Source organism: Budorcas taxicolor, chromosome 17 (genome assembly GCF_023091745.1).
Source record: "Budorcas taxicolor isolate Tak-1 chromosome 17, Takin1.1, whole genome shotgun sequence".
Classification (NCBI taxonomy): domain Eukaryota; kingdom Metazoa; phylum Chordata; class Mammalia; order Artiodactyla; family Bovidae; genus Budorcas; species Budorcas taxicolor.
In genome coordinates this window covers 43,783,551-43,803,777 of record NC_068926.1, presented here as the reverse complement: position 1 = coordinate 43,803,777, position 20,227 = coordinate 43,783,551, and the positions used below count along the sequence as shown (strand labels likewise).

General features: G+C 41.7%; 1 protein-coding gene across 1 annotated transcript in view; it reads left to right on the top strand.

The window, feature by feature from the left end:
• GUCY1A1 (guanylate cyclase 1 soluble subunit alpha 1) overlaps window positions 1-13,765 on the top strand; it is a 34,930-nt gene extending 21,165 nt beyond the window's left edge. The window contains exons 7-9 of the mRNA XM_052654879.1: window positions 2,352-2,495; window positions 7,021-7,175; window positions 13,429-13,765. Coding sequence (XP_052510839.1) covers window positions 2,352-2,495; window positions 7,021-7,175; window positions 13,429-13,630 — 501 coding nt within the window. The 3' untranslated portion in view covers window positions 13,631-13,765. The remainder of the gene's footprint in view (window positions 1-2,351; window positions 2,496-7,020; window positions 7,176-13,428) is intronic.
• The last annotated feature ends 6,462 nt before the right edge of the window (window positions 13,766-20,227 follow it).

Sequence of the window (20,227 nt, the reverse complement as noted above, 5' to 3'; positions counted from 1 at the left end):
TAACCTAACATGAAATAAATAAATGATTAAAGAGGAAACAAAAATTATTTATGGGACAACGTAAGCCCTGCTTGGTTCCAGTCTAGATGCTCATGGTGAAACTTTCTCTTTAAAACATTTCTAACAGGAAATTCCAGACAGAGCTGTGTTTCCCTGGGAAAAAAGAGGTCCACGTATAATTACAGATAAAATAATTGGCTTCAGTTAGGTTAAGCCTGATGGCCTCTTGTGGAATTCACTGTATTTATTTGTAGACAGCTCATGTCTTGAGAAGGTCTCCTCTCAGAACTGTGAGGAGGGCTCGCTCTCCTCTGCAAACCGCCCAGCGGCTCACAGAAGCCGCCCACTGCCGCACGGTGCTCCCTGCTGAAATGTTTAAAAATGTCACTCCTCTCTAGCGTTCAGAGCCTTACTCCTCATGGCGAGGATGGGGCGCAGAGTCTCCTGGGGATCCAGCTGCTGTCCCAGCCAGTGGGTCTGTGTCCTCGTTTCACCTGCTGTTCACATCGACGCTGTGTGGAAACACTGGAGATGCTGTGAATAAACGGGGAGGGGGCCTCCCCTCAGAATACACTTACGATACAGAGCGTGTTCCATCACCGGCTCACCGTGTTCATCACTGGCTGGCTTCTGGGGAACAGCGTGGCTTGTTTATCCCAGTCCCCAATTGGACCAGGACCCCATTCGGTTTCATTTCCTTTCTTTCATTCTTTTGGTCATTTTCCTGCTTGTTTCATTATTTATCTAGTGGTTTAGCATATCCTTACTGGTCCTCCAGAGTTTGCCAGAGTGGTGGGGGTGTGGAGTCCAGTTCCTGTGATAAGAGTCCCAGAGCAAGGAGGGGCCAAGGGAGGGACACACAGACAGAGGACAGGATAGACTCCCTGTGACACCGGGGACGGCATGCCATGCTTGCCAGCAGGGCTGAGGGGGCCTCTCCCCCTACTGAGTAGCTCTTTGAGCCCTGTGACAGGTTAGCCCCTAGGCTGAGTGCATCTCCGTGTGCGTGGCCGAGGTGATGCTGTCGGGTGCCAGGCTCGCTCGCTGGTGAATGTCCTGGGCCCCAGTGGTGGAGGAGTTGATGAGACAGCAGACTCAGGGAGCTTGCTTTCCACCAGGAAAACAGACAACAAAAGCATGAATTCACAGCACCCCAGTTGGTGTGCTCTCTCTGGAAGGAAATAGAGCAGGTGCAGGGGAGCCAGGTGAGGGGATTTCACAGAAGTGGCCGGAATCACCTTCCTTGCAAGGTGAGTTTTAGCAAAGCCTGAGGAAACCAAGGACGTGCCTAGTGGTCACCTGCAGGAATACTGATCCAGACAAAGGAATAACAAACGTTTGCTATGTTTGAGGGAAAACAGGAGGCCAGCAGCTTGGGACAAAGTGAGCAAGAAAGAGAATAAGGAGAAGGATTAGAATCAGCGGCAGCAGAAAGGCAGGACAAGAACTTTGGGGCAGCTTAAGGGCTCTGGCATTTATTCTGAGTGAAATAAGCAATTGTTGATGCTGTCCCCCTTTCTCTTCTCTCCCACCTTCAGCCCTCCAGATTGCCAGCTTTGGATCAGAACAGTGATATGATCTAGGTTACAATAAGAATTTGGAGGAGAAAAATGCACCTATTACAATTTGGTAGCTTATTTGTGGATTTAAATGAACTGTTAGCTTTCTATATTCAGCATGACAAATGAAAATCACTCGTAACAACAGCAATCATGACAATGATAATAACTGATCAATACATGAAATTCACAGAAGAGATTGATTTCCGATAGCTTTCCAATCACCATTGTCTCTGCCTCCCACTTGACATCTTAGTCTCTGTACTTTATGATTAATATTCATGTAGACAGTTTATCATTGCTGTGGCAGCACCGAAAGTTCTTTGAAAAGTTGCAATGTCAGTTTTAACCTTAACTGTATTCATAGGACCTTGATTCAATAGTGACTTTGTTCAAAGCACTGTATTTTATGCTGAAAGACTATATCACCCAATATCTCAAACATATTATAATAGATTCAAAGTACGTCATTTGCTTCTACAAAGTCCATTTTACATGGTGCAGGAAGAAAGAGGTGCAATGATGTGGGGGAATCAGTGGCAAGTCTGGGAGCAGACACCCCTCCTGACACTGTATTCAAAGCAGGGTGCTACCTCTCAGCTTAGAAACCTTGTGAGTTTCCTGGAAAGAAAAACCTTTTCCAAGAGTCTGTGATTGACTCTGATGTTCCATTGGCCCATGAAGGTGAGACTTCTGCTTCATGATGTAATTTCTGCTCTATGATGTACACTGTGGTGCTTCTTGGGTTTTTGTTTTTTGTTTTTTGTAATGTGGAAAATCTGTTGTGCATAGGTGGAGACGATTGGCGATGCATACTGTGTGGCTGGGGGTTTACACAAAGAGAGTGACACCCACGCTGTTCAGATCGCGCTGATGGCTCTCAAAATGATGGAGCTCTCTCATGAAGTCGTGTCTCCCCACGGAGAACCTATCAAGGTGAGGCTGTTCACGTGTTGTTCAGGAGATGTCATGAGAGTAAATGCTGGTTAGTTAGTCTTGCTGTATCTCACTGTTCTCTGAACCCAGGGTAGGCAAGGTGCCAGTGGGAAAGCTGGAAGAAAAGGCAAGGAGCTGTAGGAACTGCAGACATGTTTATTCTCTCCTGACTGGCACAGCAGCCGTAGCAGCAGATAAGCTGTATTTTCTCATGGTTGACCCAGTGGACACAGCCATAACCGTAGCCATAACGCAGCCTCAAGGGCTTTTCAGGTGGAACTTCTATATGTTTACAGAACAGAAGTGGCCCATGCCCAAGTGGGTACATTATGAGATGCATGTGCAGTGCTATAAGTTAGCTCAGCTGTTACATAACCACGTATTTACAACACGTGGGGCCAGAGTGAGAGGCCATGGGGTGAGAGAGCCTGACCACCACCACCAGCTTGGCTAGTTAGCTTTTTCCCTACAGTTAGTTTTCAGCAGAATGGTACATCCATCAGGGTTTAGTTGCATAGAGTAGATCTCCAGCTCGTTGAAGCAGCAGAAAATCTGTAAGTGGCTTACAGATCACTAGGACCAAGAAAGCCATCCATGACTTGAGCTCTCAAAGAGTGGATCCTAAAGCCATGCTTCAGAACCATGGCTTCCTCTGTGATCTGGAAGCTGGTTCTAGAACCACACAGCCACAGCCAGGCAGGAAACCATTGTGCTCAGAAAGTAGCTGTCTCCACTACTGGCTGCACAGCAGAGTTGCACCCACTGCAATTGCATCAGCAACGTGGAAATACTGCATCATGACTCTCACAGATTGAATGACTGGAAACCGGGCTCCCTGCTCAGCCTGGGAGAGGGAGCACGCGGGCTTCTGCTGTGCTCACAAGGGAAGTTGTAGGCAGAAATCCAGGTTCCCAGAGCTCATGCAAGGGCGTCTGATTCACCAAAACCTCAGTACATCTAGAAACTTCAAGGGAGTTTGAAAAATGTGGTTTTGGGTTTTCTGAGCCCGGCAAGGGAGGAATTTAACCAGAATGAATGTGGACTGGTAATCTAGTAATATTTTCCAGGACACATAAAATTCCAAAATTTCTAAATAAGCCAGATCCCAGAATAATAATGTCTTATTGCAGATGATAAAATAAAATTCACGTGCCTGGCTTAGATTTAATAGATAACACATGAACAGATATCTTTATTTGTCCCACTTGAAGTGAATCAGTCACTTAACTTTTATAGAACAGTCCTCAATTGATGACCTTCAGAAATGGGCCTTTGAAATAATATGGAATCCTATCTGGCATGATATAAAATACAGAGAGAAGGAGGAAAAAGAAGTTTACCTAGAGCTCTGGCTTATACCATAAAGAACCTGCCTGCAATGCAGGAGACCCAGGTTCAGTCCCTCGGTTGGGAAGATCCTCTGGAGAAGGGAACGGCTACCCACTTCAGCATTGTGCCTGGAGAATGTGATGGACAGAGGAGCCTGGCAGACTACAGTCCATGGTGTCACAAAGAGTCAGACATGACTGAGCCATTAACTTTCACTTTCTTTTTCTCTCCAGTGTTAATATTAATAGAAGCTGTATGTGTAAGCCTTCACAACTATTTTTTAAGAGAATGGTTGTCCTAGTTATATACTGATGTGTGACATGCTTCCCTAAAGTTAGTGGTGTAAAACCACAGAGCTTTTGTGATGCATTGATTCTGTGCAGTGGAATTTGGATGAGGCGTAGCACGAATATCTTGTCATTTCTCACAGTATCTGGTACCTCCACTGGGAATTCTCAGTGGTTGAGGGCATGCAGAGTAGCTGGGATTACATCACTTGAACCAGAGCACCATTTCAAGATGCCTCACCTGCCTGGTTGTGGTTGGGCATGGCAGAGGGTGGACCCAAGCTGGGATTGTCAGCCCAGTGCTTACATGTCCTGCTCCGGCTGGGCAGCCTTGGGATAGTCACAGTTCTTTCCTGGGGGTGGGTGTCCACTGAACAAAGTCGGTATCTGCTGCATGGCCTTTTATACCTTGGCCTTAAGAGATACATGGTGACACGTCCATTGTATTGGTCAAACCAACCTTAAGCCTGCCCAGAAGGGAGAAGACATAGATGCCAGGTCACAATAGGAAGAGTGTGAAACAATTCTCCACAGTGTTTTAAAAGCATCACAGTGTCTGAATTTTCCAGATGGTTAATTTCTATAATTTTTTAGAAAATAATTATATTTTGTTTCGTTTTTTTGATGAGGAATCTCATGGCATCAAAGTGAATACATAAAATATCCGGATTAATAATAAACCCAGTGATCTCCACTTAAATGGGTTCTATAATTAAGATGTGTATGTTTGGGGAAGGGGTTTAGTGCCATGATTTTTGACATTTGTAGAAATGTACTTTTACAGTATTGCAATTGCAAGAATTATTTATAGCTAATTTCAAAGATGGTTACCCAGGTGATAATAATTTAGCTTTGCTGCTGCTGCTGCTGCTAAGTCGCTTCAGTCATGTCCGACTCTGAGTGACCCCATAGACAGTAGCCCATCAGGCTCCTCTGTCCCTGGGATTCTCCAGGCAAGTTTTACTGACCTATAAATTCAAGTTTAAACATGCCTTTTTATTTGTACTGACCTAGGAAACTTCTGATGGCCTTAGGGGTTACTCATGAATTACCAAAAGTGCAGACTGTTTTTAGTAGTGAGAAAAAAACACTAATGTGTGTCACGGGAGCAGTTGTGACTTAAACATTTTACTTAGTATATATATATAATATATGTAATGTATAATATAGTTGAACCACATTGTTGAGGAATCCACAATTCAGTGATGGACAAGGTCAGTCAAGACTCTACTGGATTTGAAGCTGTGGTTTAATGAGAAGAGTGCCCAAAGAAGATAAAAACTTATGAAAATATGCCTGGTATTTATAAGCAGAAGATAGCCTTTTGTCACCTTTTCTTGGTTTGTCTAAATTGTTCTTTGTTAATTGTTTATGTATAGAACCATATTCTCCTAAGGAAGAAAGAGCCGGATGCAATAGAAATCTGTTTTTGTGCTTAAAGTAAAACTGATGAAGAAGAGGCTTTAAAAGTAATCCAATCTTGAATTCTTTAGCTGAGGAAAGAGTTCAAGGGAAATATGGAGATTTAGAGAAAGTCAGACAACCAGATGCAGAGAACAAGCCAGTGGTCACAATGAGAAGCAGGTAGAGGAAGAGGGCAGGGAGTGGGGGTCAGAGATACAGACCACTAGGCATGAAATAAGTTACAGGATGTAATGTACAGTGCAGGAAAAAGAGCTAATGTTCTATAATAACTGTGTGGGGCATGATCTGTAAAATATTGAACAATTATATTGTACATCTGAAAATAATAACATAAGTCAAGTATACTTCGATTAAAAAAGTCAGACTGCCAGCTATTAGCAGAATTTTGGTTTCTAATGCAAATCCCCTGATTTATGATGTAGTGCTTTTGTTTAAAAATGTTGCAGAATACATGGTTTAACAAATGATTCTCAGAAGTTTCTAGAAGAGATCTGAAATTAGCCATAAAACTTGGGAAGTCTGGAGTCTCCTGTATTCTAAATTACATCTAAGTGACTAAGTCCTTAGCCTCTGTGTACAGTACAGGGATCTAATGGAACTTGTTTTAAATGGTCAACTGAACATAGAATTTGAAAATAGCAAACATGGTGTCTGATTGTCATCTTAAACATCCTTACTCTCACTTGCTTCATTGTAGCAGTGATTTAAAAATCTGTGCCTCCTCTAAGATCAGCCAGTTTTCAGTCTAAAAGATCCCAGTTTAAAACATTGTCTTAACTGCTCTCCAAATTATCCATAGCTTTCAGAATTCCTAAACATTCACCTCAGTGTATTCTGACTGCCTGTTATACCCAGATATGGCACGACTCTTATTTTCCATGGACCCAGATGTTGTTGACTGAAGTGTTTATAGTCGCTGCGATCCAGGCTCAGCAATGCCAGCTTTCTGCTTCCTCTGTCATCTTCTGCTTCAATATTACAATCCTTTGTCTCCCCAGGTTGGTCATTTGAATAGTGAGGTAGTGTCTGGCATAAAGTTGTGTGAGCAAAATACCTAAACACCCACACTTTATATCCTGAGAAGTGACCATGTTTTGGGAAACAGCTTCTGGGCTCCAGAAGTCCTGTCTCTCTCACCCAGTGGACAGAGCAGGTTCACATAGCCTGCAGAGACTTCGTCTGGTCACCATGGCGACTGTGGTAGGTTCGTGGGGGGCTTTGATTCAGATTGGAAAGACGGGTGAAATACACATTGTGTGATAAACCCAAGTGCATCCATGGAGAAGCGAAGAGGGGTGACTGATGCCCCATCAGTGGTTCTTCCTTGGAAGGGAGGAGTAGAGGAACATCAGCTGGAGGTTTGGAGGAAGGAGGAGGTGTGGGAAGAGCGAAGAGTATAATAATTTCAACAGGTCCACAAACAGCACTGACAAGCAGGAGTGTTTTTCCAATGGCGAGAACACTGACTGACTTTTCGCTTTCAGATGCGCATTGGGCTGCATTCTGGGTCAGTTTTTGCTGGAGTTGTTGGAGTTAAAATGCCTCGTTACTGCCTTTTTGGAAACAATGTCACCCTGGCTAACAAATTTGAATCGTGCAGTGTCCCCCGGAAAATCAACGTCAGCCCAACCACTTACAGGTATGACCCCACTGAGCGCCTGAAATGTACTCTTGTCATTTTTGTTCATTGATTTGTCTCATTCTTCGTAACATTTTCTTGCTTAGATAATATTAGAGAAAAGCCATAATTGTGTCATCCTCATTTTAACTGTTTTTAAACTACTTGTTAGTCTATGGGAATGACCCTCCTGAGATACCTGTAGCCTGGCTGACATCCTCAATGTATATCCTGTCTCCCCCATTATTACCCTTTAAGCAAAGGGTAATAATGTATTCCTTCTCATGGGCTTGGAAGGTATTCTAACACTGACCAGAGTTACAGAGACCACACAAGTTGATTGGCATGGTCCCCGAAAAGAATGCCCTTAATTCATGTGCCACATGTGTATACATTTTCTCTGCTTTGAAAAATCAAATTATAATGGAAATTCTTGAAGAACAAAAAGGTTTTCCAGATCTAAGCAAGTGAACTGCTATGATGGTTTCATAGCGTCTTCTTTCTACTCCAAACAACTTTCCTTTCCAGCCCTGATTCTAACTTGAAAACCTTGCTTTGTTTTGCACAAGAAAGGTTGAAACCTGCTAAGAACCACGCCAGCTTCATGCTCAGATCCAGTGCACCTGGCTCCCTGGCACCCTTAACTGTGTGTGGTTCTTGTCCTGGGGACCGACAGCCCTGCTCTGGATTTGCTGTCCTTTCAAACATTTTCTTTTGAAAATATCAGCCTTCTCTGTGATCAGTTCCTCCAATGAAATGATTCTTCCCATCAAAATACAGCCATATCTGTTTACTTACCTCTTTAAAGGTAACGTCTTTGTTTTGTTTCCAATACTATCTCTGCTGTCTCCTTGTGTTCCTGCTCCTTTTCCAGAAAAACTCTGTACACAGGTCGTCTATGCTCAGGGCCTCCCTTGCTCTTCAGCTCACTCTGGTCAGTGTTTGTCCCTCACAGGCCACTCCAGTGGATCCCAGCAGGGTCATGGGCACCTCTTGCAAAACTCAGGGTCAGTTCTCTCTCCTTATCTTCCTCACCATCTCAGGATGTTTTGAATATCTTCTTCAGGCTTTTGTGACAACGGATTCACCAGCTTCCCTTGTGGCTGCGCCTTCTCCTTGTCTTGGTTGCTGCTGTCTCCACAAAACCGTTCCCCACCAGGTTATTGGCATCCTTAATCAGTAGAAACTGACTAGAGGCCAGATAGAAAATTTAGGCAAGGCTTTATTGGGGCCCCTGCTGCAGTAGGAGGGAGTGAGAACAAGTAACAACAAGTTTCGCTTGCTTGCTCCTGGAGTGGAGGATAAGCTAGTTGCTTTTATGGGGTGAGGGTAGGGTGTGTCCAGGGGTCTGGCTGAAGGGGTGGCTTAGGTGGATTCCCCATCCCTCTGGTGGTGTTGAGTGCAGGGGCCTGTGCAGTACCCTACTTTTGCTTCCAATCCCCTGCTTTTGCTCCTCAGAAGTGGCAGTTGGGTTTTTGGTCTTTTTGTATTTTTTGGTCCAAAATTTGCTCCAGCTGCTTATGCACATAATTATTTCCACTCCCACAGTTTCTTTGTGTTTTGTTGCTGGAGGAGAAGTTTGTCTAGGTGCAAGCATTGCAGCAAAGGATCCCCAGGTCCCAGGCTGTCTCAAAACCAGCAAACTTTGGAAAATTGTCCTGCCCAGGGCCATGTCTGTATTCTCATGTTTCCAAAATTTTATGATTTACCACTTTTATCTCTAGCCTGACCCATGATTCTCCACTGAGCTAGACTCATATAATTCTGTCCTGTATTTCTACTCGGATGACTAATTGACCTATTAGATGGCTAATGTGATCATATTAGAACAACTGATTTCCAGTTCTACTTTCCATGTGGATAAAATCTACTTCCCACCCAGCAAAACTCCATCAGTCTCTTTAAAGAGCAGCAGTGTCTACCTAGTTACTCAAACCAGGGACCTCAGAGTGATCCCTCCCTTCTCCCCATCATGCCCCACCCCTGCCTCCACATGTGTGTCCTGCACATAGTCTTTCTCACCTCCTCCAATGCTACCACCCCAGCCCAGCATCACCCTCACTCTTGCATCTCGTGTGCCTCCTCCTTGGCTCATCCTCCACACAAGAGCCAAGTTCTCTTCCTAAAGCATAAGCAGATCTGTCATCCCTGCCCTACAAGCCCTCCTGTGGCCTCCACTGCCACCAGGATAAAATCAGACTCGTAACCACAGACTCAAGTGGTATCTCTGGTCATAGTCACATCAGCTCTTACCACCTCATTTTCTTCCACTTTCTCCTTATTTCATGGATCTCCTGCAACCCCAGCCTCATTTTTATCCATCAGACTTGCTAAACTGATTCCTGAATGGAGGATGACTGCTTTCCCTTTCTCTCCTGGGTCATCTCCTGTTTTCCTCCTTCTCATGATCTGACCTTAAGTCAGATGTCGCCTCTTCAGGGACACATTCCTCACCTGCCCTGGACACACCCTCGCATGGTCATCTCAGCTCATCCCTGTGCCTGAAATGGTTAAGTTCAGGACAAGGGTAGATTTTATGAGAATTTATGCAGATATAAAAGGTGATTGTTTCTTTGCAGAGCTTAAATGATAGAATGTTAGATCCTGGTATGGTATTTCTCAACACAATAATATTAGGAAGCTTACCTTCCTTGAAATATTTATGAAACATGTACAGTTAGGATACAGACTACATCCCCACACCCCAAAATATCCACTACCTTCAAACTTCTGTTTCCAAATTCTAATCAGTAATTTAGAAAGTAGCAATGTAATAGCAGTTATACATTCCTTTCTTTTAAATGTCATGCGGAGTTTTATTCTCGGGGACAATTTTCTGCATTTTTGTTTTTACGGAAGTGCAGAGAACTCACAGAGACTAGGTTTGGTATTGTTTGAGTTTTGGATCAGTGGATTGATGAGAAGGGTGTGTGATGATCCAAGATCATTAAAGACAAAACTGGCAGATGGGGCATAATGGAGCCACCCCTGTGGGTGGAAAGGTTGACCTAGGAACTCCTGAGGTGACACGGAAGCAGGACTTGGATTCCATGAGGGAACAAGGAGCGTAAAAGGCAGATGACAGAATTAAGAGAGTTGATGCAGCCGCTTGGAGGACATGGTGTCCAGTCTGGGGGAGTAAGAAAACCACCTTCTGCATGTGAGCATCCGCCCTGGGACTGTTGCTGCTAATCTTGGATCTTTCTCCCCTCAAGCTTTTGTCTAAATGGCTTTATATTTCCAACCTGTTTTTCTTATAAGTCTGGATCTTTTAAAAAAGATGATTTAATGAACATTTCTAATTCCATGACACTGTGTTTATCTGTAAGTTTCTTCCAAAAGCATGGTTGTAGTCAGAAGACATGTCTTATGGGTCCCCAGTACAGGGCTTACCAGCTGTGTGATCTTAAGAAAGGCTCTTAATACATTCTAATGATTTGCTTTAAAGCCACTTCTAAATGCGCCAGATACAAAAACAAAACCAGAGAAAAATAGACTCCCACTCAACCTGTCCATATTCTTTGGCAACTTGCCTTGAATCCATTCAATATTATGTTTTTGAGATTTTTTTTCTTGATAAAATGTAAATCCAGTTCATATAAATCTAGTTCACTTAGTTAAAGTATTCCAAATGCAGTGGTAAGCTGGTCAACCAGCTTGGGGAGTGAAGTAGATACTCCCAGACTTCTAGCATTTACCATTTCTAAAGTATAAACACTACACTGTGGCTGGTTTCAGCCTATCAATGGTTTAATTGGCTTGCAGATTCCTGAGTATCTAACAGTTGGTTCTCCCAGGCAGGTCAGAGATAAATCTAACATGTCACTGTGATATAATATGTATTCTAGGATATAAGTAAGCCACTCTGTTTTCTGTCCATGGTTAATTTCAGGATAGCCAGTTTTTCATTATTATGCAAAGTGATTTGATAAATATACTTATATACATGTCTCTAGATAACATACCTATGAATGATATTCCCAGATGGTGAGCTTCATTACTCAGTTTCAGCTTTACACAGCACAACTCAGCTGTCCAAACCCATCTGTGTTCCATTGTGTCTGAAGGTTTCTATTTCCCAATGCCTGATATTATCAAATTAATTGTTACCAATATGGCAGGTGTTATGTGACATCCAATTGATGATTAATGAATCTTGTTTAAACAATTTATTTAATCTTCATAACTGTCCTAAGAGACCTGTATTATTATGAAAGTGAAAGTGAAAGTGTTAGTCACTCAGTCGTGTTTGACTCTTTGCAACCCCATGGATGGTAGCCTGCCAGGCTCCTCTGTCCATGGAATTATCCAGGCAAGAATACTGGAGTGGGTTGCCATGCCCTTCTCCAAAGGATGGAAGAGAGGAAGCTAGAGATGGGGTTCCATCTCCAGGGGATCTTCTCAACCCAGGGACTGAACCCAGGTCTCCTGCATTGCAGGCGAATTCTTTACCATTTGAGCCATGAGGGAAGCCCTGTGTATTATTATAGTTCCTTTTCAAAGGCTAGAAATCTGACATCTTTGCTGTTATTCAAACTTAGATCTACCACACTTTGAAGCTTACACTTTCAATACTGTGGAATTCTGTAATTTTTCACTATATATTACCAACTACTATGCCTTATAAATAATAGGTACTTGAAATATTTACAAATCCATGACTAAAACATCATTTCACTTGTTTTATTCTTTTGCAGACTACCTATTTATTGATACGCTTATAAAATTAGTTAATTGAACACTCTTGTGTATTCTGTCTGAGGTTTGTAATCCTTGAGATCTTCATGTCTGTATAGCAGTTTCCTCAGTACATATAGAGCATCACAGTTCTGAACTTTAGCATGATATCGTCACTCTTTTCATTTAGATGTCCCATTGCAGGCTGGGGAGTGGAAGGGAAGATATGGGTAATTTTCTGTAGAAGCTGGTTTAGAGCTTGTTCTCATCCATGGCCTGAATAATAGATCAGAGAGATGCTTATTAAGTTTGCATTTGACAGAGACCTCGGGAAGCAAATGGGAAGAGGAGCCAGTAACTTAATCAGTGTGATTAGAATTTAAAATAAGTTTATCCTCATGGACCAATGAAGCAAATAATAAAAGCTGGTAGAACATCTGAATTTAAGAGGAAATTTAATTCTTAAGAATTTAAGAAGAAAACATATTGCAAATATCAGATAGTAAGTAGAGTATCCATGTATGCAACTAAACCTCACTTTAGTCCTACTAACCTAGAATTCATAAAAACTTTATCCAAAGAGATCCCAAAGTTATTTCCCCATTTTGTGTGTGCACTCAGTTGCTTTGGTTGTGCCTGACTCTTTGTGACTCCGTGGACCGTAGGCCACCAGGCTCCTCTCTCCATGGAATATTTCTGGCAGGAATACTGGAGTGGGTTGCCATGCCCTCCTCCAAGGGATCTTCCCAGTCCAAGGACTGAACCTGCATCTCCTGCATTGCAGGTAGATTCTTTACCACTGAGTCCCTGGGAAAGCCCCATTCTCACATTATATGTGTATGTCTGTATGTCTGTATGTCTGTATGTATATATATATATATATATATGTGTATATATATATAGGGCTTCCCTGGTAGCTAAGCTGGTAAAGAATCTGCCTGCAATGCAGGAGATCCTGGTTCGATTCTTGGGTTGGGAAGATCCCCTGGAGAAGGGAACAGCTAGCTACCTGCTCCAGTATTCTGGCTTGGAAAATTCCATGGACTGTATAGTTCATGGGATCACAAAGAGGTGGACACGACTGAGCGCCTTTCACTTTCACAGATATATATGTGTGTGTATATATTATATAGAACTTTTCTTTCAAAAGTTCTTGCCCATGATTATTTCTTGGTAATATTTACAAAATGAATGGATATAGTGTCTTATATCTTTCAACTCCTTCAGTTCTGTAATATTATTTTCTTATATTATTAGACTTTGCATCATTTGGGTTTTTCCCACTACTATGAATTGCACTGTTGTATAGATTATGGATGATATCTTTACAAAAATATTTTATAGTAATTTTTCCTAATATGAGTGTAATCCATTATCTGGTGGAACTTTCTGTTATTGTGAATTGATTCTTCATTGTTCTTCTGTGAAGAACAATGTGTTTGTAAATATCATTAGGATTTTTCTGTCAATCACACTGAAGATGGTGGGTTTATCAACATTCTCAGGAATGTTCCCTTAGTTATGTTGCCTTTTCTTGACTAGACAGTTACGTCAATGTTGAGTTTTATGATCAATATCTGCCTTTTAATCTTTCCAGATTACTCAAGGACTGTCCTGGTTTTGTGTTTACACCTCGATCAAGGGAAGAACTTCCACCAAACTTTCCTAGTGACATTCCTGGGATCTGTCATTTTCTGGAAGCGTATCAACAAGGAACAACTTCAAAGCCATGGTTCCAGAAGAAAGATGTTGAGGAAGCCAATGCCAATTTTTTAGGCAAAGCTTCAGGAATAGATTAACCAAACACACACCTGATTGTTAGCCTTTGGGGTTTGACTCCTTGGAACGTGAGTGGACCCTCTGAGAGCACACTGGCATGGTGGTGAGCTGAGGATCAGTACTAACATTTCAGGAGCCAAGTCACCATCTACTTTTCCTTCCACTTAACATGACAAAAATGTATTCACTTCAATATTCAATTTTTCAGTGAAAAACAAAGAAACCTCAAAAAGTGACTTTGAGGGGATATTTCTGTTATATAAGAATCACTTATTACCTGTACTCAGAACTCAGCACCTTGTACATAAATCAGGTAATGTAGTGACCTGTACCACCTGGTGAGCTGTCTGCGTACTCTGCCCTGGCTGAATGCCCTGGTTATCAAAGTGCTTGTGGTTGTGTTGGTTGCCTTAAAAATGCTTTTTGAATAGAAACGATAGTCTTGAAACCATAAGTTCTTTGAACCTTTCAACTGTACATTTTGTTACGTTTCCTCATTTAACAGTTAGCCTATATAATAAGATAGACTGAGTTTTTTTTTTTCCTGTTGCACTTTTTTCTTTTTCCTTTTCTTAAAGAAAATAAGCCATTATGGGTTAGATGCAATATGAATCTAAAGTAGTTCTCCTGTAAATATCAAGATGACTTTATAAAAATATTCTCTGCAACATAATATGTCATAAAAATAAGTATTTCCTTCTTTGACATTTGTAAAAGTCTATACATGGTAACGGCTCTTTTAATTCATAATAGCAATTTCATTTCTATTAATTCATTTTTGTGTCATCTTCAGGGTAAAAGAGGGTTATGGCCTATATTAAAATGCAATAATATCATTATGATTTACTTTAACTGAAGCAACATGGAGTAAAGGCAGCATTCAGGAAGCGAGCCCTAAAGTCAGAAGTGAAGTACTTACACACACAGGAGTAACTTGGACCTATTTCAGCAGACACCCTCCATTGCCAGGCTGAGCCACAGAAAGTTGCATTAGGAAAATCTAAGTTCAGAAGTCGGAAATAAGACTTGTTCTTTTTGCTGATAGCTTATTTTTAAGTATTTGTGTTGAGCACTTTGGTGTGTATATATGTCCTCAGAATCAAGCTTTTGTCTTAAGTACACATCTGTGAATATTTTATTTTAGTGAAATAACTCAATGATATTTTTAAAGGGAATGTTAATGTTGATGAAGAAAATGATGCTGTGATTTCATTCTGGAACTTTCAAAACATTTTTCTGGAACATAAACTTTTATTTTTAGTGATGTTAGTCTAAGATCTCTGCTGAACTAAATAACATACAGAGTTTGGTTGGAGATAAGACCTGATTTTTAAATGAATACAGCTTCAAAGCTAGAGAAAGAGGAACATAAAAGTGTTTAAGTCACTATTAGCAGAGTTATAGATACAGCAAACTCTTATTTGTGGATCTGAGAAGTAATTCAGCTTAAAAATTTAAAAATTACATCCATTGGTCCCCAGGCTAGTCCATGGTGACCTCAGGAATACCAGTAATTTCTGATAGGTCTCTTAGCATCCCTGTGTATTACTATATATATTACAATAATTATTATTTACTCAATAATGATCCTGTGTCTTGAAGCACTGATGTGGCTCATTAAATGCCAATCCTATTACTGGGGACTACCACAGGACTTGGAAAAATATAGTTATAATCTTTCAAGCATATGAAGTTAATAAAAGAATTTAAAAGTAAAATAAAGACTTAAATATATTTTTCGTTCTGGAACTGAGCCCTTATTACAAGGAAAATATTAGAAATTAAGGAAAATTAAAAAGCATAAAATGTGTGTTATTTATCACCTGTTTAAGCAGACCCACATTTGCTAATAATTTACATTCCAAAAGTTGTAAGTTAATTGGAATTCAAAAAATATTATCTCTCTGTGTGTATAAATACATGTACACACACAGAACCAGTGAAGGAAAATATAAACAATCTGTTGTTCAGTCGCAAAGTCATGTCCAACTCTTTACAGCCCCATGGACTGCAACATGCCACGTTCCTCTGTCCTCCATTATCTCCTGGAATTTGCTCAAATTCATGTTCACTGAGTCAGTGATGCTCTCCAATCATCTCATCCTCTGCTGCCCTCTTCTCCTTTTGCCTTCAATCTTTCCCAGTAGTAGGGTCTTTTCCAGTGAGTCGGCTTATTGCATCAGGTGGCCAAAGTATTGGAGCTTCAGCTTCAGCTTCACCATCATAGCTTTGAACATTCTTTGGCATTGCCTTTCTTTGGGATTGGAATGAGAACTGACCTTTTCCAGTCCTGTGGCTACTGCTGAGTTTTCCAAATTTACTGACATATTGAGCGCAGCATTTTCACAGCAACATCTTTTAGGATTTGAAACGTTCCGCTGGAATTCCATCACCTCTGCTAGCTTTGTTCGTACTATTACTTCCTAAGTCCCACTTGACTTCACACTCCAGGATGTCTGACTCTAGCTGAGTGACCCCACCATCGTGGTTATCTGAGTCATTAAGATCTTTTTTTTTCTTTTTTTGCATAGTTTTCCTGTGTATTTTTGCTACCTCTTCTTAATCTCTTATGCTTCTGTTAGGTCCTTACTGTTTCTGTCTTTTATTGTGCCCATCCTTGCATGAAATGTTTCCTTGATATTTCTAATTTTCTTGAAGAGATCTCTAGTCTTTCCTACTCTATTATTTTCCTCTATTTCTTTGCATTGTTCATTTAAATAGGCCTTCTTATCTCTCCTTGCTATCCTCTGAAACTCTGCATTCAGTTGGGACTATCTTTCCCTTTCTCCCTTGCTATTTGCTTCTCTTGTTTCCTCAGCTATTTTTGTAAAGAATCCTCAGACAACCACTTTGTCTGCTTGCATTTGCTTTTCTTTGGGATGATTTTGGTCACTGCCTCCTCTACAACGTTACGAACTTCCATCCACAGTTCTTGAGGTACTCTGTCTACCAGGTCTAATCTCTTGAATCTATTCATCACCTCCACTGTATCATCATAAAGGATTTGATTTAGGTCATACCTGAATGGCCTAGTGGTTTTCCCTACTTTCTTCAGTTTAAGACTGAATTTTGCAATATGGAGCTCATGATCTGAGCCACAAACAGCCCAAGGTCTTTCTTGTCTTTGTTGACTGTTACAGAGCTTCTTCATCTTTGGCTGCAAAGAATATACTCAATCTGATTGCGGTATTTACCATCTGGTGATGTCCAGGTATAGAGTTGTCTCTTGTGTTGTTGGATGAGGGTATTTGCTATGACCAGCATTTTCTGTTGACCAGACTCTGTTGGAAACAATCTGAGGGAAATGTAAGCAATCTGAGTGAAAGCTACATGGGAATTCCTTGTACTGTTCCTGCAATCTTTCCATAAGTTGGATGTTTTATCCAAAGAAAAAGTTATTAAAATATGTTTTCTCAAAAATATTCAATCACTTGTTATAGATTACCTAGCCCAGTGTGCAAAGGCTTCTTAACTATGGGATGCTACGTAGCCAGATGGACACACAACATTTCCATGATGGAATGCACTCAAAATCTGCAACTTGGATGCTAAACACCTGGAGGAATCCCTTTCTCATCTCTGCCTTATCAATTCTAGAGTATGTACTTGTCAGAGACACATTCAGGTCTGGGTCACTGAAGGTGCCCAGGGACAGAGCCTGAGGGTAAGTTCACAAGAAAAGTGAAGGACCAAGACAGAGGCTTGAGACTGGCGTGGAGTTGAGAATGGAGAAAGAGTGGACACAGAAGGTCTCTGACAGGGTTGAGGGCTGAATCTTACCGCCAAGTCAGCTGTTCTGTAATACAATTTGAGTCCCCAGATGCCTATTCCTCCTGAGAATTCCAGAAGCTGTTCTTCTGTTCTGTTGTGTCCATGACTTCTTGTCCCATTATTTTGAGTGCAGTACACAGAATAAATTCACTTGTCACATATAGTTCTCAAGTGAGCATAGAGTTCCCTTGAAGTCTCCCAGAGATATCTGCAAAGTGAAATGCATAGAGTTCAAAGATCTGTTCCCGTTTTCCCTTCTCTTTCTACTTCCATCTGGACTTCGTAAGACAACACAAAGTTTTTGACCTAGCACTGAAGAAACTCATTTCATGTGTTTGTTCATCTTTTACTGAATGACTACTATGTGCCAGAAACATATAATGCTGTTTTTGGAATTCTAAGTAAGGCCTCTTTTATTAAGAAAGAAAATTGGAAGGTGAACGTAAGAAAGATAATCACAAAATACCGTGGAACCTGAAGGAGGAGTGCCTGCAGAAGGGTCTTAGTCTTCGAGGAAGTAGCTCATCAGGCCAAGGGGAAGGACTGCCAGGCAAGTGCACGTGTGCACACAGACACAGAGGCTTGGGGTGCAGGATGCACTCTGCATCCTCAGGTGCCTGGAATGAGCGGTGGTGAGGGGAGGAGAAAAAGGACAGAAAGTCCATTTGTCAGAGTGACTATGATTGTTAATCATTGTTATTATTAGTTATTATTCATTTCCATGGAGCCCTTTGTTCAAAATGGCTTAAAAAGGAAAGAAAGAAGCAAAACAAGCAGACCGTTGGCTTCTGCCTCCCTCCCCAACAGTTTTCAAACCACTTCAAGTGCAAAAGGAAGGAATGTGATGCTGAGATGTGAGTCTGTGCAAGCATGCCAAGAGCAGCGTGGATGAGGATGGAATTTACCTGTGCAGATGACTAAATGAGCATCCATCTGTATCTCAGAAGAAAATGACGCAGGACAATAAGTATGGACGCAAAGCTGGGATGCCTGGCCTGGAAATTTCATGTCACTCTCACTTGTCCTTCACATCCTTTGGTGGGAAAGAAGAAATGGTTGCTCCAGTAGTTTTTTTTTTTTTTTTACTACTAACCTTTTCTCCAAATTACCCATCCGTGACTTGGCCAGACCCTCCGGGGCAGCTATGGTGAGGTGAGGAGCAGTTGTGGACACAGGGCAGGCTGCTGGGCAAGGTAAGGGGGAATGAAGGGAGGAGTGACTGGGGGGCACGCACGCCCCCATCCCCACCCTGAGAGTACTAGAGCAAAGCCTGAATGCTGTCTAGGCTATGTAATGCTCGAAAGACATGTTCACGTCTCTGCTGAAGTGACAGGTAACCATCCCAAAGAGAATGGGTTAGTGGATTATCCTGGCTGTAAGTGCGTGGGTTTTACCTGGATAAGTCGTTATTCCTCAGAGGAAAGGACTCTCTCATGGGTATTTGTCAGGGTGGCATCACAGGGCACTGCCCTTCCCTGAACCATGAAACAAGGAGCTTGTGTGTCTGATTGTGGGCCTGGGTGCGTTTCCCTCGGGGACAGTTAGGTAAAGGAGGGTTCGCAGGGTAAAGGATGACAGATGTGGCACACGTGAAGGGGGAGGGCGGTGGATGGGGGGAGTCTGGCCAGAGGCCTTGCAAAGCCTGTCAAGAAGGACTTATCATCTCCTGCAAAACCAAACCTGCAGAGACTGCCGCAGAGATGCTAGGGAAGTGCAATCCCCCGGGTCTAAACACAGGCTAAAAGCAGGGACAGCTTGCTTTATTCAGCAGACTTTATAGTGTCGCAGTGTACATTCTCTGTTGGAATTCGGCTCCAATCCTGGGAAAACTGTTCTCTCCTGAGAAGGGGGAGGATCCCTCCCAGTGCGAGAGGCAGGCAGCTTCTGGAAGTGATTAGCCCTTTGCAGGCCGGTTGCCTTCAGTTTCCTTCTGCTCTTTGTGTGTTTGGTTCCAGATTGTAGGCGAAATGTGGCTCCCTTTAAATGCTTCTTTTATGGTGTTGGTGATGTGCACTGACTTGGTGACGTGCACTCTTGCAACATTCTACATTTTTGTGCCACCTATATTTCTCCTGAAGCAGCTTTGCCCTTGACCTGTCACACATGCATCTGTTTTGACCAGCTCACACAATACACACACTCTTACCTCTAAAACTATTCTTCTTGCTTTCAGTGCCTGCAAAAAATAGGTTTCATAAATCCATAGATTCCAAATTTAGAAAAAAAAAAACAAACCTAAGCAAAAGAAAAAAAAAATGATATCCTAAAAGCCAGTCTTTTTTTTTTTTTATCAATGCAAATTCTTTTTCATCATAATAAATTTAGTGTCAGGAAGATGGGATAGAAATTGGGATGACATTTAAGTTGCAGGTCTAGGACTTAATCTCAGAAATTTTGGTAGAAGATTTGCGATAAAGGTCTGCTGCCTTTCAGTTTTTTTCAAGTATTTCATGTGAAAATATTAAATTGCAACTAAACCTTATAGATTGGGAAGAAAATCACTTGGCAAAAAAGGACTTTGCATAATGCCCAAATCTTAAACTGGCATCTAAGATGTTTGTTTAGTCTGAAATGTTGCCAAACCCATCTGTACTGAAGAAAGAGCAGTGAGGTAGTCTTGGGGGAAACTAAAACAAAGCAAAGCAAAACAAAGATGCTGTTGTAGAAGTTGGACACTCCAACACATTACATACCCAAGAAGAAGGTAAAGCTGAAGGCTTTTGGGAAGTCACAGAGATGAGGCTCAAGAAATTCTGTGCCTTTGGAAGCACTGGTAGCCGGTGAAGTTGTTCAATCACAGTGAGCTGCCTGCTTCCACAAATAAATTGTATCTTGGAAAATTGAAG